This window comes from Homarus americanus, unplaced genomic scaffold, assembly GCF_018991925.1.
Source record: "Homarus americanus isolate GMGI-L3 unplaced genomic scaffold, GMGI_Hamer_2.0 scaffold74, whole genome shotgun sequence".
Taxonomy (NCBI): Eukaryota; Metazoa; Arthropoda; class Malacostraca; order Decapoda; family Nephropidae; genus Homarus; species Homarus americanus.
The window spans coordinates 2,183,125-2,201,989 of NW_024716951.1; the positions used below are offsets into that span (position 1 = coordinate 2,183,125).

General features: G+C 47.6%; 1 protein-coding gene across 1 annotated transcript in view; it reads right to left on the reverse strand.

Moving 5' to 3' along the window:
* The window catches only part of LOC121858554 (uncharacterized serine-rich protein C215.13-like), a 79,207-nt gene that overhangs the window by 9,005 nt on the left and 51,337 nt on the right, over positions 1-18,865 (reverse strand). The window contains exon 2 of the mRNA XM_042355044.1: positions 2,781-4,255. Within this exon, the coding sequence (XP_042210978.1) occupies positions 2,781-4,112 (1,332 nt within the window). The 5' untranslated portion in view covers positions 4,113-4,255. The remainder of the gene's footprint in view (positions 1-2,780; positions 4,256-18,865) is intronic.

The window sequence follows — 18,865 nt, forward strand, 5'->3', positions numbered from 1 at the left end:
CTAACCTAACCTAAATACGGGATAGGTGATGATAATAATTCACCTATGGTTTGATATTGTTGATATATACCACAAAATTATTATTATTATTATTATTATTATTATTATTATTATTATTATACACAAACAAACCCACATTTCCTTAACGACCTATTTTCCACGCTCGTTAACGCCAAGTACAACGAGTAATAACCGACCCTCAGAGGCGGCGGCACACAATTGTCTCCTCTCTGGTAAAGACAACACTAATTCTCCCGCCAACTTAATTTGCAAGAGCGTACCGAATGTAGTTAAGAGCGTGGAGGTGACTCAGGAGTTGTGGGAGGGAGGGGAGGGTGTGATGTTACGAGGATGGAGAGAGGGAGTGTGGTGATGGGAGGGAAAGAGAGAGGGCGGGAGGGAGGGACAATGTTGTGTGTGGGAGAGGACAGGTGAACAATAGTCGTCACAGAAGAGGTGGGTTAACTTCACGAGGGAACGAAGCAGGTGAGGTTAGGGCTCAAGGGAAGACATCGTAAGGGGACTTGGCTAGTGAGGAGGGGGGGTCGGGGGAGAAAGGGGTGTGTGAGGTATCGTAGAGGGTAAAGTCTTGCGAGGAACGTAAAAGGAAGTGGGGAAAAGATGGAGGTAGGCATCGTAGGGGGTAAATTCATGGAGGAGGAGGAGGGAGGTGAGGCACAAGGATGCGGGAAGTACCTATTGACGAGGTACAAGGCGCCAGGTGTCCTCGCTACTCAGGGGTCCTCACGCCTCACACTCTTACCATACATATTTAACACAGTCACACCTGATAGCAACACTGGTCATACAACTCTCTAACACGCTGGGATACCCTGTGGTGAAGTGTCAAATGGGCCCCTGACACAACAGGCCCTTAAACAGACCTATATAGCCTCAATTGGGGCCCATTAAGACTTTTAAACACAGATCCTATTAGTTGTGTTAGGCTCAGATGCTTTTAATAGGATTGAACCCCAAGTCTAATGGCTAGTTTATTGAGATTCATTAATATTGGAACCCATTTGCTGTATAGATGATAGAAGCGAGTTCAAACCGTATATTAATACCCTCAAGACCACAAGGACACTCGGATCTCGACCCCAGATAACAAAGAAGTCAACAGGAAGCTCTAATAAGCAAGTAACACAATATACAACTGTGTATTCATCTACTTGTCAGTCACGTCTGTCTGACATAAAAACCTGACACCAAACGGAAATGAGTTGCTTAATGTCCCCGGTCTGTGTCAAAGTGTGTGATAATGTTGAATAAAAGACAAAAGAAATTAAAAGGTGGAAATAGCTGAATACCTATGTAAATACTAAGTGTCTTGGTCTACTACAGCGATGGTGAATGTCCTATATATTTGCATTTTTAGTTGTGTTATACCTCAATATAGTCCATTTTCTGTGTTAGCGGTGAGCTTCGTTTTCTGTAAAGCATTGTCGCGGTAACTCATGTATACTTTCACTAAACTCCTATGAATATACGATATTTTAGTTGAGTTATCCTTAAATTTGGACCATTTTCTCTGTTGACGGTAAGGTTCGTTTTCTAAGATTTAATATCGCAGTAACTCATGTATATCTTCCCTAAACGGCCATTATTATTATTATTGTTATTATTATTATTATTAATCTCACAACCAACCAAATTATACATTCCTACAACTTCTATTACGTGGGTTATTTAACTTACAAGCCTCTAAGCGTCATGGAACGGAATTGAACATCTGGTAACATTGTACAAGGCTGGTGCGTCATGTTCACAATGGTGTACTGATGTTGGTCTAACTATAATAGAATTCAGAGTGTTGATGTGGCTCTGACCCGCCTGGTGGCTCTGACCCGCCTGGTGGCTCTGTACTGATGAAAACTGGAAATGATTTTATGGTTAATATTTTTATCTTCTCTCTACTTTGCTCTTCATAATCTTGTTCGTATGATTCTTTCTAACTTTCAATTACAACCATTAAGTTTTTCTTCGCTAAGTTTATTACGTAAATATAACAATACAATATCATAAGAATCTACTGTTGCAGTTATCAGTTATTTAATTGTTGTTAATGTCATTGTTATTATTATTGTCAGTCATTTGTACAATTATCATTCATTGTTATAATTAAATATATATAAAATGGCAACACTGGATAAGTCTAATAAACAGCTGACCACAAAGGCCTCAGTTGTGTGTCAGTGAACCATGATAGTGGAAACATTACAGCAGCATCATCATACAGCTTCCCATTACTGTACCCAAGTGCCGCTTACCTCACTGTAACTCCCGCCGTCCCTTGATTCACCTTGTAGGATTAGAACAACTTTTAATACAATGAGTGGTGAAGTCTGTCAGATGAACGTGGTTACATCTCAGCCACACACATTAGGGACCATTTCATCTGATTGTTCTCTAAATTACTATTAATTCATTTTACACGGTGTGCAATAATTTACTCTGAGAATAAGAGTAGCGCCGACAGAGACAGAGAGAGATACAGTACAGCCACTTTGAGACAGACACACCTGGAAAATGGTTAATATCAATATTTTACCACTAAGAGGACCACAACCACTAATTCTCCAAGATATGGAAATTAACCTAAGCTTATGAAAATTACCTTCGTGAGGTTAGGTTACGTTACGTTTACTTCGTCTGCCTTCAAAGATAAAATATTGTTGTGGTCATGTTGGTGGCATCACAATATTCTAATATTAGTAATTTTGGGGATAATTACAGACTACTTGAGTATTTACAATATTTACAAAACAGGTGAGACAAACAGGTAGTGTAACACTCACCAGTTGCAGGAGTCTGAGGAGGGTGGGGGTGACGGGGAGGTGTCGAGGTGTGCGGAGGCTGCGGGCTCGTCGCAGAGGGGTACTGCTTCCTCCCGCAGCCTCACGCTGGCACCGCAGGCACTTCTCATCTTCCTCCTCTTGCCCTTCTTTTTTCTGCAGTATGCCCTGAAGCACCTGCGGAGTGCGGAGCTTTGGCCTCGCCCCAGCACGCTCGTAGAGGCTGGAGGCGGAGCTGAGGTCGGCTGAGGAGGCGAGAGAAGGGGCGCTATACACGCTGATACCTTCGTCAACGCTGCTGCCACTCCACGCACCACCACGCACGCTGCCGTACATGGAGGACGAGCCCACGCTACCCCCCTCGCTGTACACACACACGCCCTCATCTGTCGTGGTGGTGGAGGTGAGGCGAGATAAACCCGACATGGTGGAGGTGGTAGAGTTCCTCTTGCCCCGCCATGACGACGATGTCCTCGTACCGTCACTGGTCGCATCACTCATGTCAACGATGGTGTCCGAGCTCTCTTTTTCGTCACTTTCGGTCGGATCTGTTTTTGAATGTACAAACGAAATTTTTCGTCTCTCTGGGGTCCTCATGCCCGGACAACGTCTGCATATTGCTCCCGGAGGCAATGTCAGTGTTCTCCTGAAAGGACTCGGAGTCCCAGCACTAGAATCCACATTATCCTGTGTACTGGCCACCACAGGTTCACTAACGACGCTGGAGTCAACAGTTCTCTCACTAACGCTCTTGTCGTTGGCTTGTGTCGTGGTAGTGAGACTACTGGCGCTCCCCTGTCGCTTTAAGCCTTCTTTGGGAGGATTGTTGTTCTTCTTTATTGTGTCGCGGCCAGAGGCTCCCCGCCGCCTCAGAGAACCCTCACGCTTGAGGGAAGCCACAGCGCTGCTCAGACAAGTTGGAGGCTTCCTCATGACTCCTATAGGTAGAGTCTGAGAGCGGCGGAGAGTGCCGGGCTCCCCAACGTCGTCGACCACTACCACGTCTTTACTAGCTGATGTTAGTGTGACGGCGGGGCACAGCGGCTCCTTGTAAGGGTCGGTGGCAGCACGCTGAGGCTTACTGGCGGAGGGAAGAGTTGAGGGCAGAAGGTGGCGGCGGTAAGCTTGGGGCGAGGACCGCGAAGACTTACTGAGGTAAGACCCTGACGAAGGCATGGTGGCCGACCGTCTGATGCTCCCCCACCCACGGTTCAGGTCCCCCTTGGCTGTAGCGCCTTTACCTGTGCTGGCCCTGCCCCAGCCCGACCCCCAGCCGGAGCGTCGCTGGGGCTTGGGCACACCACACAACAGCTCCATCACTTAATGCCTCACTCTGTGGCACCACATATTATAACTCAGTTCTGGCCACTGTCCACTCTTTCCCTGTTTCATGTTGTCATCACTCTGGCCCATATCATATCTTTACCATTTCATTATTTTATCATTTCCAATAAAATAACCTGAAAATCAATAAAAAATTATTAACAAACAAAAAATTCGCCGCTTCACAAACTAAGTACTCAATCTGGGGCCTCGGGCTCCTTGAGGTAACAAAGACACGAATACAGCCTTCGAATTTATCACGAAACGGAAAAAAAAATCCTTAATCAACGACCATCAACCACAACAAAGACAAAAACGTCCCCGGGAGCGACTGATATAAAAATAAATGGTTTTAATGTTTATATCCAGCGTCAGGATGTTGAGGACCCTGGCGCCCTCGGAAGTGACGTCCAGATGGTAGTGTTGGTATCCGGAGGTCGCCTTTCTTCTGGTGAGAGGCAGGGCAGGACGCTCCCACGCCACCTGCGACTCTCTCTCACCCTTTCTCTCTCTCCCTCTCTCACACACGTCAACGCTGCCCACACTTGACACACATGTACAGTATATGACGTCTACAACAACAATAATACTACTGACACATTCTCTCACACCTCTCACACAGACACGCACACCCACATGTTTACATCCCCCCACACACAGTCGCCCCCTCCCTCACATACAAATACTGTATACACCTCCCCCCACCCCACCCCACACGTCACCCATCCCCCTCACTATGTACCTGGGTTGTCAGAGCACCAGCAGACACAGGTCGTGATCACCACTACATGCACCAAGTCACCAGGTACTGCAGCGCCCTGACACCTTTACGAGCGGATGGTAAGAGATGCAACAACTGGGATCACCATTATCTTTAGGTTATCCAGTTTGTGGTGCAGTCGTTGGTGCCTGGTTAAAGGAGCTCCAATTCTTACAGCCTCAAGTCTAAATGCTCCCCCCCCCTACCCTCTCCCCGCCGTCCCGAAACCTAACCTAACCATAAGAATTGGGGCTTATTTAGAGTGAGACTTAATTTTACTAGATAAGTTAAGCACAGGGGCCTATCAAGACGACGGGGCCTATTTGACTTCACTGTGGGAATACAAACACTAACCTACACTATATGACGACAGCGTGTACGAGTTAGTGCCATTAATGTGATCAAGTGGTTGTCATACGTCCTGTCACTTGCTGTCTGTCTGTCTGTCTGTCTGTCTGTCCTCCTCCTACCACACTGTCAACACCCCAACACTCCCTCTACCACACCACTGACACTCTCATAGGATACGTTATATAGATCGCCACTCTATAAGTCTTGTGGTAGTGGTGGTGATAGTGGTAGTCTTGGTAGTGGTAGTCGTGGTGATGGTAGTGGGGTGGTGGTGGTGGGGTGGTAGTGGGGTGGTGGGGTGGTGGTGGTAGTGAAAGTGGTTGTGGTGGTAGTGGGGTGTGGTGGTGGTGGTAGTGGGAGGTGGTGGTGGTGGCGGTGGGGTGGTAGTGGGGTGGTGGTGGTGGTAGTGAGGTGGTGGTGGTGGGGTGGTAGTGGGGTGGTGGTGGTAGTAAGTTGATTGATTGTTGGTGGAGTTAGCGGGTGTTGAGTGCGGTTGATTGATTGGTGGTTATGAGTTGGTGGTGGGTTAGTTAGTTGGTGGTGGGTTGGTGATTGGTGGTGGGTTAGTTGGGGTGAAATTGAGTTGAGTTGGAGTGTGGTGGAGTTGAGGTGGTTAGTTGGGATTGGTTGGTTAGTTGGTGGTGGAGTTGGTGGTGGTGGGGATTGGTTGGTTGGGTTAGTTGATTGGTGGTGGGTTGGCGGTTGGTGATTAGGTTGGCGGTTGGTGGTGGAGTTGATTGATTGGTTGGGATTGGTGATTGGAGTTGATTGATTGGTGGTGAGTTGGTGGTGGAGTTGGTGGGTGGTGGTGGGAGTTGAATTGGTGGTGGTCAGGTTAATTGGTGGTGGTGAGATTGATTGATTGGTGGATTGATTGATTGGTTTGGTGGGGTTAATTGGTGGTTGATTGGAGATTGAGTGGAGATTGGTGGTGGGAGATTGGTAATTGAGATTGAGTGGTGGTAATTGAGGTGGTGGTGGTGGTGGGAATTAATTAATTGAAAGTAGTAGAGTGGATGATAGTAGTGGATAGTGGAAGTGGTAGTAGTTGTTGTAGTAGTAGTAGTGGTGGTGGCGGTGGTATAGTGGTGATAGGGACTGAAAGTAAGTGACTGGTGGTAGTTGCGGGTCTGTGGTAATGGTTATGAATACAAATGCGTTCAAAACAGCCCTTCACTCCTCCTCTTCCTTCTGCAGTCGTCTCTTGGATGTGAATACCACCACAACCATCACTATCACCACCACAACCATCACTATCACCACCACAACCATCACTATCAATAACTCACCATCACAATACACAATCATCATCAGTACACCATATAATACAATCACCATGAATACACATTACCATAACTCAATACAACGACACAATACCACCACAACCACACCATCACCACACACCACAGAATAACCTTCACAATTTAAACACGGGTTGGAATGCCGGGCTGGACTGTGTGTGTGTGTGTGATCCTTATCTGAACTGTCCCAACCAAACCACTTTCCCCCGCCCACCCATCCCACAACACCACCTCCTCCCACATAACACAACCACCAGCACCCACAACACAACCACAACTGCCAGCACCCACAACACCTCCCACAGATGACCAGTGTGTGTTGTTAAATTGTTCTCTTATTCATTATGTTAAGTCAATGACGTGTATTTGATATAATGAGGGGGTGTGTTGGCGAGGGGGAGGTGGGTGGGGGAGAAGGGTGAGAGGGGTGGGTAGATGGGTGGAATGGTACCTCCTGTCTCGTCGACGACCCCTCCCACTGACCCCCTTTGCCTATTCCATTCCATTCCATCCCTCCACCCTTCACTTAACTGACCAATACTTAATTGCTAACCTCTCCCCCACCTCCCGCTGTGCTGTCCACAGGCGGTAAACCCTGAATATATTTACTCTCTCTCTCTCTCTCTCTCTCTCTCTCTCTCATATTTGTACACGTAAGATTAATTTTGCAACAACAACAGAGACATTGATAATAATAATAACAAAAATAATAATAAACTTTTGTCACCTCTGAATGAACTTTTTTTTTAACAATAAACAAAAAGTTGACTGATGATGACGTGGCATTTGTCAGTCATGGGGCGGCGGCGGTGTTTGCTGGTGAAGGTCGCGGCCGCAGACACCGACTACACCTAAAATTACGCCCCATGACCCAAGGCCGTCCACCCCCCACCCACCTACCCACCCACCCACTCCACCTGCCTCACGCTGCTGATCATAAAACACGCACGCACGCACGCACGCACTCCAAAAACACATACACGCACACCAAAAAATTATTACAGCATTATAGGAAGAGTGAAGGTGCAAGTGGTGGAAGAGGAGGAAGACGAAGAGGAGGAGGAGGAGGAGCACCTGCCACCACCAGGAAGTCTCCAATCTTGGCCACAGAGCAACAGTGACACCAACAATTTCGCTACATCGATCTCAAGAGAACTTCCCACACATTAACTGCTGTTCCAAGATGGTTGGCCGAGCTGCATTGCCACACAATAAGATAAGAAAGTCGCCTCTCTCACACGCGTCTCATAGCACTGTGTTGGACGCCAGGTGTTGGGTAGCACTGTCTTGGCTCGAGGGATGGATGGACTAGTGTGTGTGTCTGTACTGGTCACCGTAACAGGAGGTGAACTAGCTAGCCATTGGTCGGTTACAACAGCAAGACGCCGCGTGAAGTAATTTGAGTGTTTCTGTAGTTTCCTGTAACTGTAAATGTAACTGTAATCAACCTAACCTAACCAGCCCTCAACAAGACACATCTTTTCGTAAATAAAGTCGCGGTTATAATATCAATACTTGAGGTTCGGTAATCAATATGACCATAAGATATACAAAGAGACAACGAGTGTGTATTGATGTTACACTTGGCACGAGAGAGAGAGAGAGAGAGTGGCAGTAGTGTGGCCTATATTGTAGGTGTGGTCACAGTTACAGGCGGGCGTGATAAGACACTGTGTGCTAGCTGGCCACTCCTATCCGGCTGCTGTTGACCTAAGACCCCGCCACCAAGAACACCTCCTCCCTCCCCCACACCCCACTTCGTACCCTTGTCTCACATAATCCTCACCTAACCCACAACACCAGATCGGCTCCTCACCATAACACTGTGAGATGGTCCCAGTTATCTGATCTGTGTGTGTGTGTGTCTGGGGTAAAGTGTTCAGTGGGGACGACCGCGAGTTTAACAGTCAGTGAGTCAGGCAGGTAGAGAGGTAATGGACGGTCACCTGCCACCACACCTCACCCACCACCACCACCACCACACCTCACCCACCACCACACCTCACCCACCACCACACGTCAATCACCAGCACATCACCTCACACTATACACACTAGAACGCTTGACTCATCTACTGTACTCAACAAGGCTAGATTAATGTATCCAGATGAGTCACATATATACTCAGTTGGTTGGAAATGCCCCCTCCCCCTCCCCCTGTGAATGTGAGTCAGGAAGCGGTGATGAGTATAGTGACGTGGTGGTGTTGTGTGTGTGTGTGTGTTGCTCCCCGCTGTTCACTGATTTATACCTGGAATATGTATATGTGTGTGGTGGGTGGAGAGAGAGAGAGAGAGAGAGAGAGAGAGAGAGAGAGAGATGGTAGTCATTTGCTTTATCTGCACCACACCACAACACCTACACTCACACACCAACACCCCACCACACATCAACACCACATAAACACTTTAACGAATCCTAGGAGCTTATAGAAAATCTCCCATATCATCTTCTTCTCTTCCTCCTCCTTATACTCTTCTTCCTCCTCCTTATACTCCTCCTCCTCCCCATTTTTTCTTCCTTAATCCATTCCTCCTCCCCATATTTTTTTCTTCCTCAACTTCCTCTTCCTCCCTCTCCTCTTTTTCCCTTCCACCTCCTCTGGACCGAAAAAAAACATCAATAAAAAGCTTTGGATGCAGGAGGGTGTCGGCTGTGGGAGGGTGTCGGCTGTGGGAGGGTGTCGGCTGTGGGAGGGTGTCGGCTGTGGGAGGGTGTCGGCTGTGGGAGGGTGTCGGCTTCAGGAGAGTGTCGGCTGTGGAAGGGTGTCGGCTGCGGCAAGTCAACTCTGCGTCACTTCCCTCACCATAAGTTGATGACAGGTGACCCTCTCCCCCTCCCCCTCTAGTTAACCCACCTGGGGACCTCTAAGTTATCACCTTCGCCTGATAGATGGATCACTTTTGTCTATGATTTACTTTAGATATAAGTGATTGAAGGACCCCGTAAGTGTATCATGTGTGTTATACGTAGATCTTATATGTGTATGATAGTCTAATATACGTGTTTAATGACCTCGTAAGTATGATAGTTACTGAAGCATAATAGCACACACTAACCCACAACATACACACATATGCTCACCTGTCATAGATCCTAATTAGAAAGGGTTTAAAGGTGTGACAAATTAACCCCTTGACTTACAGGACGCTCTAAGGTACAAAATCAAGTCCAATTTCCTGTATTTTGAATCGATGAGTTAACTAGCTCCTGAAATCCACCCAATTACAGGAAAAACTACAAAGAATCGTTGAAAATCGGACTCTAGATAAGACAGCTCGAGTACATACACACGGGCATTCCTACAGTGAAATTCCAGAGTACAGATCGATAGGGAATTCGAGGCAGGTAATAGAAATAAAACTTTGACGCCGCGGGAAGTATAGGAATTAATGAAGAAAGTTTTAAGTCATCTGTTTAATAACTTGGCGGTCTTGACTTTGTGTTTTGTGAGGGACGGTTCAAGGGGTAGAGCAGCGTGTCCAGGAAAGAGAGGGATGAAATGGGAGAGGGATGAGAGGGGGGAGGGATGAGAGAGGGGGGTGAGAGGGGGAGGGATGTGAGGGGGAGGGAAGAGAAAGGAGAGTGGTGAAAGGGGGGATAAGTGAGTGGTGAAAGGGAAATGGAAAAAAAAGGGACTAGAGAGAAATACGATAATAAATAATAAAGAAAGACAAAGAAAAAGAGAGAGAGAGAGAGAGAGAGAGAGGAGTCAACAAGATCAAGTAATCCAACTCGTTCGTGCCATCTAACCTAACCTAACCACGACCATGAATAAACACAAAAAGAATAATCTCAACCCTTTCATCAGCCCTAGAGCTACCAACACACCTGGAGTCCCTCACCTGCCACGACACACACACACACACACACACACACCTCCCCAGGCAGGGTCAGTGGCCAACCTTCTCCCCCATCACCCCACCTCACTCTCCCCCACACACACACACCCTCCCCTCCCTTCAGCAACCTTTCCCCCACCTCCCCTGCACCAACACACCAAGGTCAGTCTCCACATTCCTTCAGTGTCACCTTCTGTACTGACACATTACATTGTACACCTCCACCTGTAACGACTATGTACACTCCTACACCTGTAATGACTTTGTAAACCACTCCTAATTACTTTGTATTTTACCTGTAATTACTTTGTATACCTCTTGTGTAATTTCTCTATGGAGTAAATGTAATTATTTTATACTTTACAAGTAATTAATTTGTACACAGGTAATTAGTTGAACAGGTAATTACTTTGTACACAGGTCATTACAATATATGCTATTAATTACTGTGTGTGTGTGTGTGTGTGTGTGTTACTCAAACTCAATAGTATATTATAAATGGTTGTCTTATCCTGTAAAGTAACATAATGGTATACCGTATAAGTTATAGTTACCGTAGTATAACCGAGCCTGCTGAGTACCTCTACCACACTATATGATGTGTCTGTAATGAAGCCACACCGAGTAACACCTGCCCAAATCACCTTCACCACACTGAATGAGTTCTGTCTTAGTGGTTAGGTTAGGTTAGGTTAGGGGGCATAAGAGGACATAGGTGGGGAATCATGAACCCCCCCAAAACAAGAACGTCTTCCCCCTCCCCTCCCCTCCCCTACCCCCTACCCGAACCGTTGCTAATTGCCTCCGGTTTTATATCGCAAAATCAGGCATCCGATAACAGGTAAACGGGAACTTCTCTGTCGCGATGCTGTACCTGAGTAGAACCCATCATATTACTGCCTTTACTGACCAATCTGATGAAACGATATCTTTATTCTAAGTGAGACTAAACAGATGACCAATTCTCAGTCATTGTTGTGTGATTCAGGGAGAAGAGTATGATAACGCTACGACATCTGGAAGTTAAATGACGATAAGGATGAAATACATATAACAAAACAAGGGAATATTTGTCTTTGGTTTGAAGTTGTTATGTCATTTATACCGTAATGTTGTTCTCTTGTCTGGTTAGTATGCAGGAGCGCCCCGTGACGCCCCTGACCTTTCCTTGTTCCAGCGGGGGTGTGTGTGTGTGGGGGGCGCCGACCCTCACTGAGCGCCACTATAAACACGGCTGTAGGTCAACACGCCCCTCCCCCACCTGACCCAACTTGTCTTTACCATTAGCACTGAGGACATTACGTGTAGGGCGCAGGATAGGGCAGGAGGCTCTTACAATTATGGATCCCCTAAATACAGGGCTCCTTTAAGACTGGGGCCCTTTAAGACTGGGACCCTTTAAGACTGGGACCCCTTAAGATAGCCCGGGATCCCTAAAGACAGACAGGGCTCCTTGAAGACTGGGGGCCCCTTAAGACTGGGATCCCCTTAAGACTGGGGCCCCTTAGATCAGAGTTCCGTCTGTCCTTCAGCGACTCATGAACGCCTCCTGTGTCTGCTTCCCGTCCTTCACCACTTCCTCCTCCTCCTCCTCCTCCTTCTGATCTTCCTTGTACTTCTTACTTCCTCTTCCACCTGCCTTCCTTGTTGATCCCTCCATTCATCATATCCTCCGTGACATCACAATCTCACTCCTTCCTGACATCACAACCTCCCTCCTACCTGACATCACAATCTCACTCCTTCCTGACATCACCACCTCCCTCCTCCCTGACATCACAACCTCCCTCCTCCCTGACATCACCACCTCCCTCCTCACTGACATCACAACCTCCCTCCTCACTGACATCACCACCTCCCTCCTCACTGACATCACAACCTCCCTCCTCCCTGACATCACAACCTCCCTCCTCCCTGACATCACCACCTCCCTCCTCACTGACATCACCACCTCCCTCCTTCCTTAATAGCTCAAGCGTTTCTAATCTCCGTTGGGTTAATCTTATACTGTGATCTCTATGGGACGTGTTATCTTACCTACAAGTCACAGGGCCCCAACCTCTATTATAACTAGGGTCTAAAAGCACTTCAAACTAGGTTAGGTTAGGTTTGGGGCCCAGTAGGATATAGGGCCCATTAGAAAAGATACAATTTTTCTTGTAATTATAGTCCCTTTATTTTGGATTACTCGGAATAGGCAAACTGTACTCCAGGATTTGTCAATAAATTCGTTAAACTAAAAATGGGTCCTCTGTATATTTTCTTGTTTGTTTTGGTTTCCCTTTTATGGTAAATATCTCCCTCTTTTAACCCTTAACCCCTTTGCCCTCCTCTCCCCCCTTCCTGTAGCAGCTGCCCCCCTTCACCCACTTCGTCATCGTTTCCGTCAGTGTGTTTATTGGTGTTGTGCTGCCGAGGTCTTCCCGTGGGTGTGTGTGGGGGAGGGGCTCACTTGTACTCTCTTGTACCCACTCCAGCTGCCTGGTGTATCCACTCACCCACCCACCCAGGTATTCAACCCACTCAACATCCAACAATCCACCCATTCACAGCTGGATACTTTCCCATCCACTCCCACAATGTAATTAAGCACTGTACCCATCCACACCAAACACTTCAGTGGGTTGTATCCACATTTAGCTACAACACTTTACATAACCAGCACCCACACCCACGTATTTAACCAACCCACATCAAACAACCCACCTATCTGACGCCCACTATCCACCCACAATACTTTAAGGTATGTCTCACATCCTCAACTAGGGGTGAGGGGGGTGAGGGGGTGAGGTGAGGAGGGGGGGGTGAGGAGGAAGGAAAAATCAACATGGGAATTTTTATGACATTATCAATTCAAATCAATAACATTCTTTACCTCTATCACCACCACCTCCTCCAATCTCCACCATCACCACCACTAACCTCCTCCTCCACCACCACCCTCACCACCACCTGCAGCAGAGATAGATGACGTGGTTACACACTCTAACCTAACCTAACCTAACCTAACCATACAAAGAATCATATCACTTCATCTCTCTCCTGACACACAATACATTCCCAACAGCTCTCAGGGCACACAACGTGACCCCTCAACTCCCTCACTGCCAAACTAGTATTCAAAGGGTACAAAACTAGTGTTAACTTAACTACCAAATACTCGTAAGCCTCGACAAATTGAGGGTCATTTAAGGACGCGATGGTATACCTAGATGGGGTCAACTTGAGAATGAGGTCAATCTGGGTTACTGTGACATTTGGTATTTATACATGTTGTAGGGATGACCTCTGACCTTTTAACTGTTGATTGGGAAAAGACTCACCAGGCTAACAGGTGTACAGTACAGGTGAACCATGAGGCACTGGGTCACTTATAACACACACACACACACACCAGCCAGTCCCTCCTCCCCCCCCCTTCCCCTCAGCTCAACACGTCACGCTTGCTGGGCTCTTGGTCACGCACCTCACCCACACGTTACAAATACAGTACTTCCTCCCGTCACCATTATATAAGTCACTTCCGTCCTCTCGCCCGCTGCACTCTTCACGAATAACGTTCTTAACACCCACCCACTTATCCATCTATCCACCCACTTACCCACCTATCCACCCATCCTCCGTCTGACGTTGGCCCGCACATTATTTTCTAGTAGGTTAGGTTAGGTTAGGTGAGGTTAGGTAAGGTGAGGTTAGGTTAGGTGAGGTTAGGTAAGGTTAGGTTAGGTTAGGTTGGGTTAGGTTAGGGGGCCAGAGTGTGCCAATAGCCGCGGCCTGACCCCTGACACTTCTCCTGGAACTACACCCACTTGTTACAGGAGTCAAGAGCAGCAGGTTAGTCTACCACCTTTAACACCGCAATGACGTCTGTCTCAACACACACACACACACACACACACTGGCCTCCCTAAAACTGCACAAACACTTTACAATACCAGAGCATCACAACCAATACTACCCTACACCTCAAACAACCACCATTCACTACCACAGTCAACAACCAATATCTCTCTACACTTATATACAGCAACCACCACACTACCACAATCAATACCCTACAAACATCCACCACAATCAGACTGTACCTGTAGCGTGACGCCACAAAAAATCGTCTTTTTTTGTGTACTTGTAAACAATAATTAGTTCCCACCAGGTTGAATGACTCTTGAAGCTCCCAGACACAGGTAACATGTGTGTGGTGACAGCTGCGTGTGGTGACAGCTACGTGTGGTGACAGCTACGTGTGGTGACAGCTGCGTGTGGTGACAGCCACGTGTGTGGTGACAGCTGGGTGCAGTGACACACGTGTGGTGACAGCTACGGTGGTGACAGCCATGCGTGTGACAGCCACGTGTGGTGACAGCTGCGTGTGACAGCCATGTGTGGTGACAGCTACGTGGTGACACATGTGTGGTGACATAGCCACGTGTGGTGACAGCTGTGTGGTGACAGCTGCGTGTGGAGACAGCTGGGTGTGGTGACAGCTGTGACAGCCTGCGTGTGTGGTGACAGCTGATGCAAGACAGCCACGGCACAGCTGTGGTGACAGCTTGTGCAAGACAGCTGTGTGGCATACATGTGTGGTGACAGCCATGTGTGACAGCATGTGTATACAGCCACATGTGGTGACAAAGCATGTGTGGTGACAGCTGTGTGTGTGGTGACACAGCTACGTGTGGTGACAGCTACATGTGTGGTGACAGCCAATTAAACGTGCTGCTAGCCCCAACAGACTGCTGCCCTCCCTCCTCCTCCCTCCCTCCCTCCTCCTCCCTCCTCCTCCCTCCTCCCTCCTCGCCTGATGAGGCATGGGTCTCCGTCACTGAGAGTCGTAACATAAAAAACGTCACACAACCTCCACAAGTCACCGTTACACCTGTCGTCACACACTGGGGCCCACTAGGACTCCACACAGGGCCCAACTCGGCAACTTTATCCCTATATATTATTGACCCTATTGACCCGGCTACACCTCACCAAGGTCACACACAACCAAATATTGATGACCTTCGACCTCACCTATAATAAAAAATAAATAAATAAAAAGTAGTAAAAAATAAAATAATAATAACAATAACAACAACAGTAATAATAACACCAACAATAACAACAACAACAACAACAACAACAACAACAACAACAATTCTAATAAATGCCAAGGGGAAAATTTAGTTAGCTCGAAATATGAGGCAGAATTTAAGGAGTTTATTCAATGGTGAGAGACAACATACTGAGTTTTATGACGGTGTTGGATAGTAGCCGTGATATACGTAGAGACGGGCGGATAAACAGACAGAGTAACACTATACACCTCTTCTATACTCGTGAAGGGGCATAAAAAACACAAAAAAAACCACCAACAAAAAAAAAAAATCGTAACAGGTGGAGGTATATGGCAATGATCTCACAGGATTTAAGTAAATGTCGTTTTAAGACGCTAATCCCCCCTCCTCCTCCACCACCACTCCACCTTCCTCAACTTATCTTCCTCCACTCACCTTCCACTCCACCCCCCCTCCTTCACCCACTCCACCACCTCTCCACACCCACCCTCTCTCAAGTCACTAGCCTCAAGAGCACAAGATGTTACCCCGACACTCCCAGGCTCATCACTAACACTGGCTGGCCATAAACACAAAGCCAGAGAAGATTACACTGTGTTACCTCCAGTGGTGTCAAGTACCCCCCATAGAATCCCGTTTTCTATGACACAACAACAACAATATATTCGACTCGAGTTAAGTGGCATTTTAACATTACTGCTGGATTAGGGGTTGTCATGAGAGAGAGAGAGAGAGAGAGAGAGAGAGAGGGGGGGGGGACGAGAGATAGAAACGAGTGAGAGAGAGAATTAACCTTTCCACTATATCTCACCTCCACACCCCAACTACCCATTAACATTTCAATATATTACCAAAGTGTTTATCTTCTGTACAAAACCTTAAGCTACGCCCCCCCTCTCTCACATACCTACCTCGGTCTATGGCACGTAAAAACATCCTCAAATTGCCCAGCATATTTTTAAACCTATCACGTATAGTCTTTGTGTAAGCTAGTCGCCATGTTTACGGTGCTGAGTATGTGCTAACACCAGGAAGGCATCGGTATATTGGCTGTACTTAACAATATGAAGTAAAAATATTATAATGTATTCACCACCTACCTGTAGCTTAGGTTAATTAGTCTCAAAATACAGGTAAGGAGGAAAATATTTCGTAATTATACCTTTCCTTTCATAATGCCGACTTAAGCTAGAATTACACCTATAATAACTCCGGCCTAAAACTACGGCAGGAAACATGTACAAAGTGGAATGCTTTTAGCGGGTGAGTGGGAGCCAGTGTTGAGTGGGCGGCGACAGGTGAGAGGGCTGACTTAACACCTCAACCACGTAATGGAGAGCGATACCCCGGGGGTTTGTTGGGCCGGGGGGGGCGGGAGAGGGGGGAGGAGGGGAAGGGAGGGGAGGGGAGGGGAAGGAGGAGGGGGGAGGGGGGGAAGGGAGGGGAAGTAGGGGAGGGGGCTTTACCACTAACTCTGTATATTTATGTTTATATCATGTCCTCTCCTCTATTCACACTCTTCCTTCCCTCCCTTCCTCCCCTTACATCCCTTCTACCTCTCTTCCCCTTTATTCACACCTCTGCTACCTCTCTCTCTCTCTCTCTCTCTCCCTCCCTTCCTCATACCCTTGCTCACAATCCTCCCTGAGGTATATATTCAATTCCCGGATACAAAGTTTTATTCATTATATTATTATCATTATTATTAATAATTTTATTATTTTAATGTTAGTCTTATGATGAAAAATTGTGAATGCGGTATACAAAGAAAGCAGGAGAGTGGCAAAAAGCCCTCTCCCCTCCCTCCCCTCTCCCACCCCCTCATCTCCCACCCCCTATCGCCCTCCCCTCACGACCCCCTCGCCTCACTGCTCGTCCTATTGTCAAGAGGCAAGAGTCTTCTCACAGCACACTCGGCCTCTCAAAAATCCCCAGTTCTTCGTCAGGTTGTGGACAAAGACTCGCCCAGGGGGAGCGTGTCACCCCTCCCCCCAGGACATGACACGCCGGGGAGGTGAGTCCGTGGGGAAGGGGAAGTGGGTGAGGAGGGGGAAGAGGAGGGGGGGATGAGGGTGGGAATGGAGGATCACGGGGAGGAAGAGATCAGGAGGGGATGAGGGGGAGGGTGAGAAGGTGCAACAATATGAGAGAGAGAGAGAGAGAGAGAGAGAGAGAGAGAGAGAGGTCACACAGGTGAGTGTCTACCTGAGTGGGGGCAGAGCGTGTTACAGTTAAGTTAAATACTCAAGTGTAAGTTTCTCGCTTCCGGGTTCATCACCATCACGGCCATCATCAACGACAACCACCATACCACTAACCACACCACCAACTACCACCATACCACTACCAACACGGCCATCACTCACCAACCACACCACACCATCAACCACCACCACATCACTAACCACACCTCCAACCACCACACAACCAACCACCCCACCAAACACCATACTGACCACATCACTAACCACACCATCAGCCACATCAACTCAGAAATAAACCACACGACAGCGATACCAATTCTACCGATGACAACACATCAAACTAAACCAACAACCACGACGGCAACCAAGGCATCAACCACACCAACCACATCAACCACCACACCAGCCACGGCAACCACGACGGACAGAAATGAATCCATCACAGCAGGTCCCGTCAACAGCAGCAGGCGGGGGAGTCAACAGCACCCGGCCGCTAACACTGATCCCTGCTGGTAGAGTAAGCAAGAGAAGAACGTTTACTACCGAGGGAGGTGTTTGTGGAGACGGGAGGAGGTGACTGGAGGTGCGGGAGGAGGTGACGGGAGGTGGTGACGGGAGTGTGGGAGGAGGTGACGAGAGTGTGGGAGGAGGTGGCGAGAAGGGGAAGAAGTGACGGGAGGCGGAAGGAGGTGACGGGAAGGGGGAAGAGGTGACGGGAGTGTGGGGGACGTCCTGTTTAGGTGACGAGTAAGGGAGGAACCTGTCTACCGTCTAACACACTCCCTGTCTATACCACCAAAAATCATACCCGAAAATGGCGTCAAGATATCATTACGACTCTACCTAAACTATATACCACTAATCGATGGTCCTGAGTATACATATATATACATAACCTCGCATACACATACAGGTAAAGACAGGTAATTACGTTAATTATCTACCCTGAGTATAGTTATTATGGAAGGTTTATTGAAGTCAGTGTTTCATTGTAATACTGACAGGTAATTTCGCTTCCTTCCTTCCTTCCTTTCATGACTGTCTCCTTCCCCCCCTTCCTTCACTCTCTGCCTGCTTCCCCTCAGCCTTCCCTGCCTCTCACCCTCCCTCCCTCCCTGCCAGATTATCTTTCAGTCTGCTCGTCGCTTTAATAATCATCAAGGCGTTTGAGTCACCAGGACATAATCTGTCTTCAGTAAACAGTATGATGGTGTGTGTGTGTGTGA